The sequence below is a fragment of the Gymnodraco acuticeps genome, unplaced genomic scaffold, assembly GCF_902827175.1.
Source record: "Gymnodraco acuticeps unplaced genomic scaffold, fGymAcu1.1, whole genome shotgun sequence".
Classification (NCBI taxonomy): domain Eukaryota; kingdom Metazoa; phylum Chordata; class Actinopteri; order Perciformes; family Bathydraconidae; genus Gymnodraco; species Gymnodraco acuticeps.
In genome coordinates, this window is record NW_022991003.1 from 164,152 (window position 1) to 177,602 (window position 13,451).

Genomic DNA, 13,451 nt, shown 5'->3' on the forward strand with positions numbered 1-13,451 from the left:
TTCTCTCTGAAGGGCAATGTAGTAAAAACATACATGAGCACACACATAAATAAACTGTTATCTGTACATCAGAACAATGACCTTGACAGAAAAGTGCAACCTCATCGACCCCCTGACAGCAGAGAGAGAGGACACACGCACATGCACACACACACACATGATGTCAGTGCCAAGGGATGCAGACACACACACACACACACACACACACACACACACACACACACACACACACACACACACACACACATACACACACACACCAAGGGCCGCAGGGGGTAAACTGAGCTGAGGGGAACCTGATGCCATCTGCCCAAATGTTCTTGGCACACACACACTCACAGAAACACACATCCACACACACACTGTTTTCTAATCCTTTAGATGCACCCACAGGGTTTACTTGCCAGCTGCCACTCCAACACACACACACACAGTAGAATTTTTATATCACACTGAGAAAGCCATAGCAGAGAATCAAGTCATGACAGACAGTTTATGGGGTGAAAATGTTGTTTATGTTACTCTTTTCATATATATTTGAGAAAATAAAATGTGGCTCTCCTACAAATATTGTGTATTTCTGTGTGTGTGTACTTATATATGTGTTTGTTTTCCCCCCTACCTTTGAGTTGTCCTCGAGGTCCTTGTTGTTGAGCAGAGCATGGTTGGTCCTGAACACGATCCAGTCAAACAGAGCGCTGTACAGGGACTTAGCCATGGAGTCTCTCACCGTGCCCGCCTAAACAAAAAAGAAAGAACACAGATACACGTCAATTTCTTCATGATCCAAATCATATGGATTTCTAAATCTGAATCAGGAACCAAAACTGTGTTATCAATCTCCTTACCCTCACTGAGGTGCAGTAACTCTCAGCTGCTGCTCAACCTTTTTGATTTCCCAGTGTTTCTATGGTTACCCGCAAGTATTAAATGCCCAGCAACCAGTTAAATGTTTCTGCTTTTTGTTTACTGACTTATTTTCCTTGTCTATGAGTGTTGTGTGCTGCCGTTTTTTTCAACAGCGTGGCGCAAAGTCATTCTGCAGGGTGGCCGTTGTATTACAGGAACCTGCCGACTTTACTACATCAAACACAAACACCCGCCAACTGATGTCAGCGCTTCTCCACAAACACGACAATAATGGTTCCCTCTCTCCTCTCTGGAACTGGATCAGTGTCATGTTTAAATGTGTGAAATGGGCAGAGAAGAGGTCTAATGAACTGCTCTGTCAGGGAGAGGCTGAGTCATCTGATGGGAGTCACTGAGGGAACAAAATGAAAGAAACCGCAAGGAAAAGCAGAGCAGAGACAGCTCTGAAATACTGTGGTGAAAAACTGGAAAGGAAAGTGTTTTGAATCAAAAATAGGACTGTCGTTAATTTGATATGGCTACAATAACATCTGTTTCACATTATTACTCTAATTAGTTGAAGACTATAATGAATTGCCAACAAGTGTTTAGGTCATTTATAAGGAGAAAGAAATACGCAACATTTGCTGTTGAATGCACCGCAGGGGCGGTTCTAGGGGGGGTGGGGGCCAGTGCCCCCCTAACACTGACCTCTGACCCCCCTGTGGCCCCCCTAAAAATGAAAAGTGAAAAAAAAGAAAAATGTATGATTTATTACACGATTTATTGAATGACGGAATAGGCGGAACTAACGTTATTCGTCATTCTAGTCGGACCCATTAGAGCGGTGCACTCAGGACCCATTAGAGGGTGCACTCACTTTCACTGTCCGGCTGAAGCGCGCAAAAAACAAACACTTTTCATCTCGGATCATCAGAGGCTGTTGCATCCAAGAAAGACTGATTGAAACCTACGTTTCGAGAGACTACCACGATAATTGAAGGTGAGTTAAACTATTGTATCCGTGTAATTGTAGATGTAAAGTAGAGATGTAACTGTTCATTGACTTTATTTTTATATAAATATGATATGGTGTTAGTGCAAAAATTGTACTATAACTTAAGCTGAAGCTAACAGTAATAACTATAAGATATATCTGAAATAAATAAGTGTACTGAAACAAATACCAATAACTGTATTGCATTATTTTCTTATGCGCAATTACTTCATACTGTCTAGTTCTCTTTTTCGTCCTGCATTTATTGTGCCCCCCTCAGAAAATAACTGGCCCCCCAGTCAAATTGGTTTAGAACCGCCACTGGTGCACCTTGAGTTGGGTTTGAGTATTTATTGACATTTTATTGATTATAAATCCTTAAGTATTAGGCTCAATATTAAATGTACTCCCTTACCAGAATTAGATCAAATAGATCAATACCAATCTCATCCGTATGGTAGCCTACATTTCAAACTATGGCCAGGAGGCTATTAGCTTAGCTTCCCATAAAAACTAGCAGTAGGGGAAACTGCTGAACTGGTTCTTACTAAAGTTGAAATATATCTTTTTATTTTTTGAAAGAGACAGTTTTTTGGTGGTTTTATGAAGAATTAGCTAAGGTGCATGTGTTGTTTTTTACCTTGTGACAAAGCCAGGCTAGCTTTGTCCCACTGCGTCCAGTCTTTATGCTAAGCTAATTGCCAGCTGGTTCATATTTAGCATGATCTTATACACATGAGAATGCTATCAATCTTCTCCTCTCACCTTCTTCTAAAAAACTAGCTAATAAAGAACCATACATCGAACATATGTTTATTAGGATACATCATTAACAACACTAGCCAACATTAGCTAGCATTCATCTTTCTCAAGGGACAAAAGTAGCCTACCTTTTAGCTGAAGTTCATCAATGCTAACAGTCTGAAATCAACTATACATCTGTGATTTAGAGATGGGAAATGCCAGGCTGTTGTGATTAATACATTGTCAAAGGGTTAATGACATCAGCTTCTTTTTATTTATAGACTAAACACGGCCTGTGTTAAAGCTCCCGCGCTGCTCGTGACTCTGAGTTACTGTTCATAATATGTTCGGGAGCCTTGCTGTGCGAAGTGTTGTAATATATTAGGTGTTTTCATTCAGGAGCCAGAGCTTTAAGTGCCTCCAGACCTGCAGATCACTATTTGAACAACTCTTTTTATGGAACGCCTTTTTTGATCCATTAAAACAACGCTGCCAAAATGAGCCATTATTACGCCTCTACAAGCCAAAGAGCAACTGCTTTCTCTTTAGGCATGATGAAAGGCATGTTAAGCTAACATAAGCAGAATTAAATGGAGACTTGGACATCAGTGCATGATGTTTGGCAGCAAAACGTGTTGTGATTGAATGGTGAGAGGAACAAGACAGAGTCTGCTTAACTAGGTCAAACATTTTCATGGCAGGACCCCCGAAATAACTATGCATTAAAACAGAGATCCCAATTTGAAGAGACTAATCCAATCACAGTTTTATTTAACAGGGATTGAAACAAGAAATGGGAAATCAGGAAGAGACTAGGTAAGTGAAAACACACAGAATCACACTTTCTAAAAGACCCTGGATTTCACAATTTTACCTTATAAGTAAACTGATTGACCTGTGTTGTGTTTTTATCTCAAGTACAGACACTCACAACAACAGGATGTTTAATTATGTACAACAGTACACTTGTTTGTCAAATAAACAAGTCTGAATTAACAACACATGTGTAATTTATGTTAAACATTACCATCCTTCCAAACAGCTCAATAGGATGCTCCGGACATCTGAATGTAAATTAATTGCTAACATCTTATCTTCATCCTCACTCCTCGAATTTTCTTCCTCGTCCTTCAGTTTCTATACTGTGAACTTTGCAAAAATCATGACATCTCTATCAGTGCTAAATTGCAGAGACACATGCAGCCTGGTTCCAGTGCAGATTTGTTTTGCGATTCCAGTATTTCTAGGAGGAAGACTATTTCCACCAATTGGAGAAATGAAATCGGCGCTTCGGTAGTGCAGGATTAAATACGGGACGTCATCTCTCTCCGTAGATTTATACATTTGATTTGCTATACTCATGGTAGTAGATTGAATGGAGAAAAAGGATTCACAAAATAGGACTCTATTTTCAGATTCCTTGACCAAACCGAAGCAGGGAAATGAACTCTTAGTGTGCCTGCTTATTCCCAAAACACACATCAATAATATAAATAGATGTTCTTAAGATTACAGTCGCTGAAAACATGTAGCATTTTCACTAGAAATGCTGAAAAAATGCCTTACATTTTTTTTCCAGAGGAATATATTTTCACACAGCCTATGGTTTCTGTCCCTTATCACTTACATTGAAATGTATTTAGGAATGAATCATCCCATAGGCATATTTCTTGTTTTTAGACATACTTGAACCTATCCTTTAATTCAGAGGTGTCAAACTCAAATACACAGTGGGCCAAAATCAAAAAATCTGTACTAGTCGAGGGCCGGACTGGTTCAATGTTTATTGAATGAACTTATTGCACATATGAAACCTGGAACTAACAAAGCTTAAATGATTGCCTATAAAAACAACATTAAACATTAAATAATCAGTTGCATTCATTTCTTATGGCTCTATCTGCTATCTGAGTCATTTCTTATGATTACATTTTTCCACAGGCCAACAACAGCTTCAAAAAAAAAATTCCCCTCAAAGAACAACCCAAACATGCCCTGTTGTCGTGAGAGAGAAAGTGCAGAAGGAAACATCCATTTCAACTCAGTGTGCTGCTCTGTGATGCTAGTTCAAGCCAGATACTTGGCATCTCATCTCGGGTGCAAGGTCATCAATGTTTGGGGTCAGGCTCTGAGCTGAGGAGACCCTCAGGGTGGAGTGAAGGTGTGCGTGCAATATACCGGAGCGCCAGATCTAATAGTAATTAGAAATGATCCTGAGGGCCGAAATTAAATCCACCAAGGGCCTGATTAGGCCCCCGGGCCTTGAGTTTGACACATGTGCTTTAATTGATTTGCCCGATTAAATGAAGATTAAACTAAAAATATCAGCAGCACACTGTGACATCCCTGTTTGAGAGGGATGCACATTCAGACAAACCAAATTGGTGAGAGGAAGTAGGTCTGAAGCTTTATGAAACAACGAACAAAAACTGGCACACAATCACTAGAGGAACATTAGTTATGATTATGAATACATGTCCTAGATCAGTTATATAATAATAAAAACATACATATGCTGCAGATACACGCTTTACAACATCAGGAAGATACGTCCCCAGCTGACACAGAAAGCGACTCAGGTTCTGGTCCAGGCTCTCGTCATCTCACACCTAGACTACTGCAACTCCCTCCTGGCTGGTCTACCTGCATGTGCCATCCGACCTCTGCAGCTCATCCAGAATGCAGCGGCTCGTCTGGTCTTCAACCTTCCTAAATTTTCCCACACCACTCCGCTCCTCCGCTCCCTTCACTGGCTTCCGGTAACTGCTAGAATCCGCTTCAAGACACTGGTACTTGCTTACCATGCTGCGAATGGATCTGGCCCTTCCTACATCCAGGACATGGTTAAACCGTACACCCCAGCGCGTGCACTACGCTCTGCATCAGCCAAACGACTCGCTGCACCCTCGCTGCGAGGGGGACCCAAGTTCCCATCGGCGAAAACATGTGGGTTTGCTGTCCTGGCTCCAAGATGGTGGAATGAGCTCCCCATTGACATCAGGACGGCAGATAGCTTGCACATCTTCCGGCGCAAACTGAAAACTCATCTCTTTCGACTCCACTTCGAGCGATAGAACTATTAACGAAGCACTTTTATACTAAGGACTGGCTTATCTAAAGCCAGTTGAGTAGCACTTGAAATGTTTGGCTCTATGAAACCTGATGTACTTATATGATTCTGTTTTCTTCAAGGTTGTGTCTTCCTGGTCGAATGTACTTATTGTAAGTCGCTTTGGATAAAAGCGTCAGCTAAATGCAATGTAATAATAATGTAATATTCCCCTCGTTAAAAGGCATTTGTGGGACTCTGAACCGGATAAACCTTAGAAACACTGCCGCCAACAGCCGTGATGAAGCAAAACTGTTCATTATAAAAGCCGCCTCTCACTTTTACATTATTGATTGTTATGAGTATTTTTAGCTTGTGACGTTCCTGCTCCCACAACGTTATGAAAGATTGTTATGAATAATACAACGTTTGATGACAATTTAAATGCTTCAGCAGGAACTCAGGGGATTGCCGGATGAGATGTGAACATTTGACGCGCTCACTGGGCATGAATTGTCTCTGTGTTTGCAATGTAACTTAATTATTCACCACAATGGGACCAGTTAGGAACTAGGAGGGAACATGGCACGAAGCAAATGGGTAGAAAATGTTTTGCTGGAGGGCCACCCAAGAAACTGACAAAATAATCACTTTATCAGAGACTTTTGTAAACTGTCCTGGCTGTTAGTAAGAGCCGGTGTTGGTGATTATAAGGCTTTGCTCAAGAATGAGAATTGTTGTTAAACTCTTTCTTTCCATTTATTTCTCTCTCCTGGAAACAGCAGGAGGTGTGAAATAGCAGCATGAGCTCACACTGCACGTGGCTTGCTGGCTTCCTCACTGCAGGACGTTTTGTGTGTCTTTCGCTGCACATGTTTTAAATTTATATTTATGGAGTTGTTGTTTTTCTCTATCAGTGTACCTTCATTATATTTTACAATCCCTAAGCAATGGGTGATTACCTTTCCACTCTCATTATGACTAGGAACTTCAACGCATTTGAAACCTTTAAGCAAATGAATGAGTGTGTTGTTGCTCCCACCTCTCTTCCACTGCATGTCTGTCTTTAAACAGGAAGAAGGAAGTGGTGGAGTCAGATTATCTTGAGCCACCATCTAATATGTCAAAGTCAGACATCACGCCTTATCTTAATAAACCTGGGCTCACATGCATGTGCACCTTAACACACACACACACATGCGATCATGATCTTGCAGCTCTGCACAAACTGATGTCTTTTCTCACTTCTCCAGGCCTGAAATACTATACATTTCTCCAAACTCGAGCTTAACCACAAAGGTTGACATTATTATCGCCCAGCATGGCTGACAAAAAGCTGGAATTCCCCATAATTTCACCATAAATGTTATCAATGATAACTTAATACAGGTGTTTATTTTAAGCAAGGTTATGCCCTGGTAAAACCTTGGTTTGTATAAACCCCTGGCCTCAACATAACACCATATGTTGTTATAGTTATAGTGGAGGCGTGTGGTGCAGTGGGTTGAGCGTTGGTGTTCGGATCAGGTTCAAACCCCACTGCAGCCAGCATGTCGTTGTGTCCCTGGGCAAGACACTTCACCCCAAGTTGCTCCTGTGGGGATTGCCCACAGTGTTGAGTATGTAAGTCGCTTTGGATAAAAGCATCTAACAAGTGACATGTACTGTAATAATAGTCTCCATTATTGGTTTCAGTTTTAAGTCTCAACGAGGTCTAAATGCACAGTGACAGAGCTCACAATTTGATATGCATATAACAAGATAAAAAATCTACAGTAGACAAAAAAAGCTCATATAATAATTTGCTAATCATCCAGCAAAGTACAGCTGAGGCTATTGTGTCAAATGTGAATAATATGGACGATAAACGACAGAAAGGCAATGATCCCAGATTTCCCAATTGCAGAGCATAACTGAAAATATAAACCATGTTTCTCTACCTTTTCTGAGAAAACATTATTAGATTAATAAAATCTGAGCAGCAGGGGGCCTTTTTGATTAAAAAAACATGTTTCTTTAATGTGCAATACATATTATCAAGGCTTGAAGAAAAAAACAAAATGACGGGAAGCTTGAAAAAAAAGAAATATGAAAGCTGGATTGAAAACTTAAATGTTGCACTGTGACGACACATTCATTCTTTGAGTAATGCTGAAACACTTTAACAAACTCCAGATTATGACTTCCTTTGAGGTTTCCAAGCACAGTTTCCCTGCAAGAAATGGGAAATAGTTTTACTCTCATTACTACTCAAACCCAAGTGTTTCATAAATGCATTCCACCTGACTCAACCACGGCCCATCCAATGAATTCAGGCATCTTATTGGCTGAGGTTGGGGGAAAACCAGCTCCTCCACTCTGCAGCCCACCGAGGTTCAGCAGGTCACGAGCCAAAGCCTCCACATCTAACTGTGGGTGGATGAGACAGCTGCCTAGCACACTTACTCAACCTTCCTCATCCAAGTAGGAATAATTCATTTCTGAGAATAAGCGGAAACAATTGCCAGGTTATTTTCTCCACATTTCCTTTGAATAAAAGCAGGCGTGTTATGGATTCAACAGGTGGCCTCAGTTCTCTCCCACGGCCCCTGAGTCAGATCAGAGCAGGTCTTCTTTTTCAATGCTCTCCTGGTGTGTGTGGGCGGTTATACATTCATCTTTTTGATAACCAATTTCAGTATTACAGAGTGAGGATTTATAATAAAAGGAGAGGGGAGTTTGGCCGATATTCCCTTTTTAAAAGCCTGTTTGAGTCTTTTTAAGGATTAAAGATTTAGGTTTAGGACAGTATAAGAGCTGGGGTTAGACACATGTGTTGGTTAAGTTACAGGTTATTGGCTAGAGAATGCATAGAGCAAATTAGTGGGTTACTGTTGAAGTGGCTTAAAGAGGACATATTATGCCCATTCTCAGGTTCAAATGTGTATCGTGTGTCTCTACTGTGACATCTCTCCATGCTTTAATGTTCAAAAGGTATTTATTTTTTAAACCCACTTAAAATTAATATGTATGTATCCGTGATTCATCATTAGACAAAATGCACTGTATGTAAAAAAGGGATCCCTTGTTGCAAAGCATTGTTGTTTTGAAGGTATATCAGGAAGCTTTTTTTCAGCAAAAGAGCCCTTTCATCCCATCCCACGCTCGGAACTTGGAAATGCTGAATATTGGAGAATGGAGCGGCATAGATGTCATACCTTGAAAACTGAAAATCCACTTCAGTTCAGTCCATTAGCAGCTTGTTTTGCTTCCCCAAATTGAACAAAAACTATTACTGGGAAAGCGATAGAAAACAGTTACAGTATATGGTGACAAGTCATAAGACTGGGGGTTTCCCGTTAGCTATGGTATCTTGTTTTTTCAATCTTTTCCTTTTTGGTCAATAGGGGACTTTCAGAGATCGAAAGGTCGCCGCCTCATTCTCTCCAGGTCTAACTATATCCCTTTAACTCTTGCTCCTTTCAAGATAACACTACCTTGTGAAGGACAGGAGGGAACTTCCATGACTTGACACCATAACCTGCAGGACAGGGCTTATCGTAGCTATAGGCTGTTGTCTAGGATTTCGTTTCTGATCACATTGTCTGAGTGTTTGTTACACAGATAGTCAATAAAAGGGGAATGTTTGTGTTTGTAACTGACAGAGAAAGAAAGACACCCTCCGGATCTGGCTTTTGGACTCATTACTGTATATTCCAGAGGAGGTTGCACATTCCTGAGACCACACCACATGACTGTAAGGATGGGGGGGGTGAGAGCGGGAGCTACCATTGTTGGGCTAAACTAACACTCAGATCAGATGGGGGGATTGAACTGAGTAGCGTAACTGTCTATCTAGTAGCATTTCCTTGCAGACACAAGAGCTGGACTGATTTCACTTCCATGATTAACCATCAAAAGCTTTGGGGACAGAAAGATAAACAAAGAAAACACTGTATGGCAGAAAAACAATGGCAGACATTATGTGATTTAGAGACCTGTGCATTTAGACCTTTTCAAGAGAGAAACTGTTATCATGTGATCATTGCCCAAATGATGGGGATCTTTCTCAGTCATCTAAAGCCTAATGGAGGTAGATTTGGCTGAGTGCAGAGTCTGTATGGACGTGGGTTAAGTTGCCCTGTTCCTGTTCCTTGACTCGACAGGAAGCAGGAAGTTGCAGAGGAAGAGCCCTCTATCAAAAGAGCCTTACAGAGAGGAGTGGTGGGGGGCTGGGGAAGTACCACAACAAACTCCTCAGAAAAACTCCACAGCTTAACACACACAAACACAGAATCTCCTCTACAGCTGAGGCACTTCATAACCAAACTATCGGCTACAAATGCTTACTTGAGATTGACTAGATTTCACACCCATTTTGACTGTAAGTGGTAATACTGTATGTGTTGAATATATCCGCCAATGTTAGGCAAAGTTTAAAAAAAGTGCAATGACATAGTAAGGGGATTTACCAGTAATATGTCATCTGTTTTAGGACACTGTAAAGGTCAGATACAGTCTGTGTAGTTGAGACTCAGGTAGGTAGATGTCACATGTTGATGTGTTGCTGTATGTAGATGCTGTGAGGAATACAAAATGTTACCTCAGCAAGTTTGTAGGGTACGATGAGCCTCTCTCCGACAGTCACCGTCTTCCTGGTGGTCAGAGCTTCCAGCAGCATCTCCTCTTTGACCTGATGAGGGAAACAAAGACAAAAGGTCAAGATCAGGGTTTGGTGCCTAATTATTCCACCAACACATGCTTTTATATGTAGGCTTTTTAGGCACAGGAGAACCTGCCTAAAACATTGATTCCTTTCCCGTTTCTAGTAGACGAGTTGCCCTGTTCCTGTTCCTTGACTCGACAGGAAGCAGGAAGTTGCAAAGGAAGAGCCCTCTATCAAAAGAGCCTTACAGAGAGGAGTGGTGGGGGGCTGGGGAAGTACCACAACAAACTCCCCAGAAAAACTCCACAGCTTAACACACACAAACACAGAATCTCCTCTACAGCTGAGGCACTTCATAACCAAACTATCGGCTACAAATGCTTACTTGAGATTGACTAGATTTCACACCCAGTTTGACTGTAAGTGTTAATACTGTACTGTATGTGTTGAATATATGTTTCTGTTCTTTTTTTGGTGTGTAACATTTGATGCCATGTCTGTGCAGCAAGAAATAATAGCAGGGTAAGTAAATAATGGAATTGTTCATCTTCATATCTGCAACTAATCTAGTCCCTCTCTCAAACCAACAAACCAGAGTTGGTGATTGTTGGACGTGTTTAAACTTGTTTCTGTTGAGCTTAAATAAAGCGTGTTATACGAAGATCAGCGAGGTAAAATGGCTGTTTCTGTCAATGGAGTCTGGTGTTTTTTTGTGTTTGTACATAAATGATATTACTCGTCCAAAACTGTATTCATTTTAGAAAACCATGTATTGACTAACCCACATCATAGCATTTCATTAAAGGAGTTCAAATTAATAAATGATTTGTCCCAGGAATACTGTAAATGCAAATTGTAACCTTTTCCGTTAAAGACAAAAGCCAGATGTTAGTGGGTGTTATTTCTTTTTTGTCCAGTGGGAAAAGGGCTTTAGAGATCTAACATGTTGCCAGAGAGATTTGCTGTTTAAGTTGTGACTTATTAGAGTCAAATGATTGCACTCGGCATCAATAGTAAAACAAACCTTGTTAGTATTAAACATGGCTACTGATCATACCAAAAGTTATTTCTCTGCAGAGAGCTGTGAGATTATTTTTGTGATAAACCTTTTTTGATGGGTGAAAGTGATGAAGTCATGGGAACAGTAAGAACAAAAACATGCAGCTATGCCCCGGTCCAATAATGTCCAAAGGCATGCTTTTATTAAAGGGGTTCTCCGAAATGTAATATTGCACTTCCATAACGCTGTAAGACTCACAAGAGACAGATACAAAAAGGAATGAGTACAATTTAAACAGCAGAAGCTGAGATATAAAGACTTTTAGATCCATGTATGGGTCTGATTCCAAATAATGCAGAATCTTACACTTCCCATAATGCAACAGACATACAAAAATGTCCACATACAGAATTCAAGTAAGGCATATAGTTGTGATGGTTAAACAAAACACCTGACATCTACCAGGGAAGCTTTCTTGCAGCTGACTCCAACCTCTAACTAAAATAACTTATACTGTATATACTGTATAATTGAATGTTCAGAAGAGGAAAATAACATTTCGTATCATATGATTTGTTTGCAAGTATTGTGCACAATGTGATAAATATCAAATATATGTATTATGTACATTAAAACACTTGACACATGGCTGGACAATGAGTCCAATTGCATACCATTAGACAATATGTCATTACCCAAACAGTTTCTTGATTAAAACAAGATTATTATGTAGTTAATATATGTGGTTGTAGTGGAATACTTTCCTCAATGTATAAGCTAAAGACAGACATATCACATTTGTTTATTTCTTTCTACAGTATAAGCTGTTTCTCAATTGACTTTCCAGGAAAAAGTGGCACACAGCATACATTACCCTGATGACAGAAGACTTTATCCATATCACTCATCCCTAACAATCTACTAAGCCTCTGCTCACAATAACTCTGCTGCTTTTAACCCACGCAGCTGGCCAAGATTAGCCCGTAAACACGGCTCTCTGCCCCTTTCACACATACGTACAGTACAACACTATGTGGCGAGTTCACACTGACTCTAAACTTGGCCCCAGACGAACCATTGATGACAGGGGCCACAGTGAGAAGCAGATGTCACCACACACATCTTCTACATCTATAGGGATTATGGGAGTGGGCCGACCAGATGCTGCTCAGACCAAGTGTGTGTGTGAGTGTGTTTTTTTATGTGTGTGTGAGTACATGTGGCAGCATGTCTTTGTGTGATTGTCTGACGTCTTCATGTGCAACAGTCAAGAGTGTTACAGCTAATACCATTATGGATCTATTTTTGTCAACTGGCTCCTTTTGTTCAGGCTTTAACATAAACAGACGGGGGAAAGGCTGCATGTGTGTAAGTGTGTGTGTGTGTGTGCGTGTGTGTGTGTGTGTGTGTGTGTGTGTGTGTGTGTGTGTGTGTGTGTGTGTGTGTGTGGTGTGTGTGTGTGTGTGTGGTGTGTGTGTGTGTGTGTGTGTGTGTGTGTGTGTGTGTGTGTGTGTGTGTGTGTGTTTTGGGGGGTGGCATAATCAGACTTCATTTCACACTGCATGGTAATCCCTCTACAAAAAAAGCAAAGCCTATTCTGCAGCCTAGTGATTGGTCTTTAGCCGGTACATTTCCATGTATTAGTCGCTTGGTAACAGGCTTGCAGCTCCGCCTATGATCACGTCTATAACGCCATAACATACAGGAGTTTGTAAACACTGGTCTGGGGTCAGCGATGGTGTTGTTGTATTAACCTTTTTTATTTATTTTCCCCCTAAGACATGAAGAGTCTGATTCAGAGCAAATCGTAATCTCTGACAGATGCCGTTCTCTATCTTCTATGTTTGTTAAACACCAACATTCATAGATCATTGGCTCCACTTCTTTGTTTCAATGGACCAATCACAGCTGTGCATGAACTTTGACATCACTAACAGTTCTGCTTTTAACATTACATGTCACTGAAGGCTGGAAATGATCTTAAAAAAGGCTCATAGAATTGAAAAATGTATTGAAAGGGTTGCAATTAGATGGTATTTTATTGTAATTGCTATCTAGCACTAGTGCAATATCCAAATCTCATTAACTGTTATACTTGGTAAAGGCTAAATATTTTTTTTTTTAAAAACATCTATTGCAATTATTGTGATGCTTCAGAAAGTCCCTG

At 40.6% G+C, this 13,451-nt stretch overlaps 1 protein-coding gene across 1 annotated transcript in view; it reads right to left on the reverse strand.

The window, feature by feature from the left end:
* Positions 1-13,451, reverse strand: part of LOC117559360 (unconventional myosin-IXAa-like) — a 150,964-nt gene that overhangs the window by 59,766 nt on the left and 77,747 nt on the right. The window contains 2 exon segments of the mRNA XM_034236088.1: positions 623-739; positions 10,222-10,311. Coding sequence (XP_034091979.1) covers positions 623-739; positions 10,222-10,311 — 207 coding nt within the window.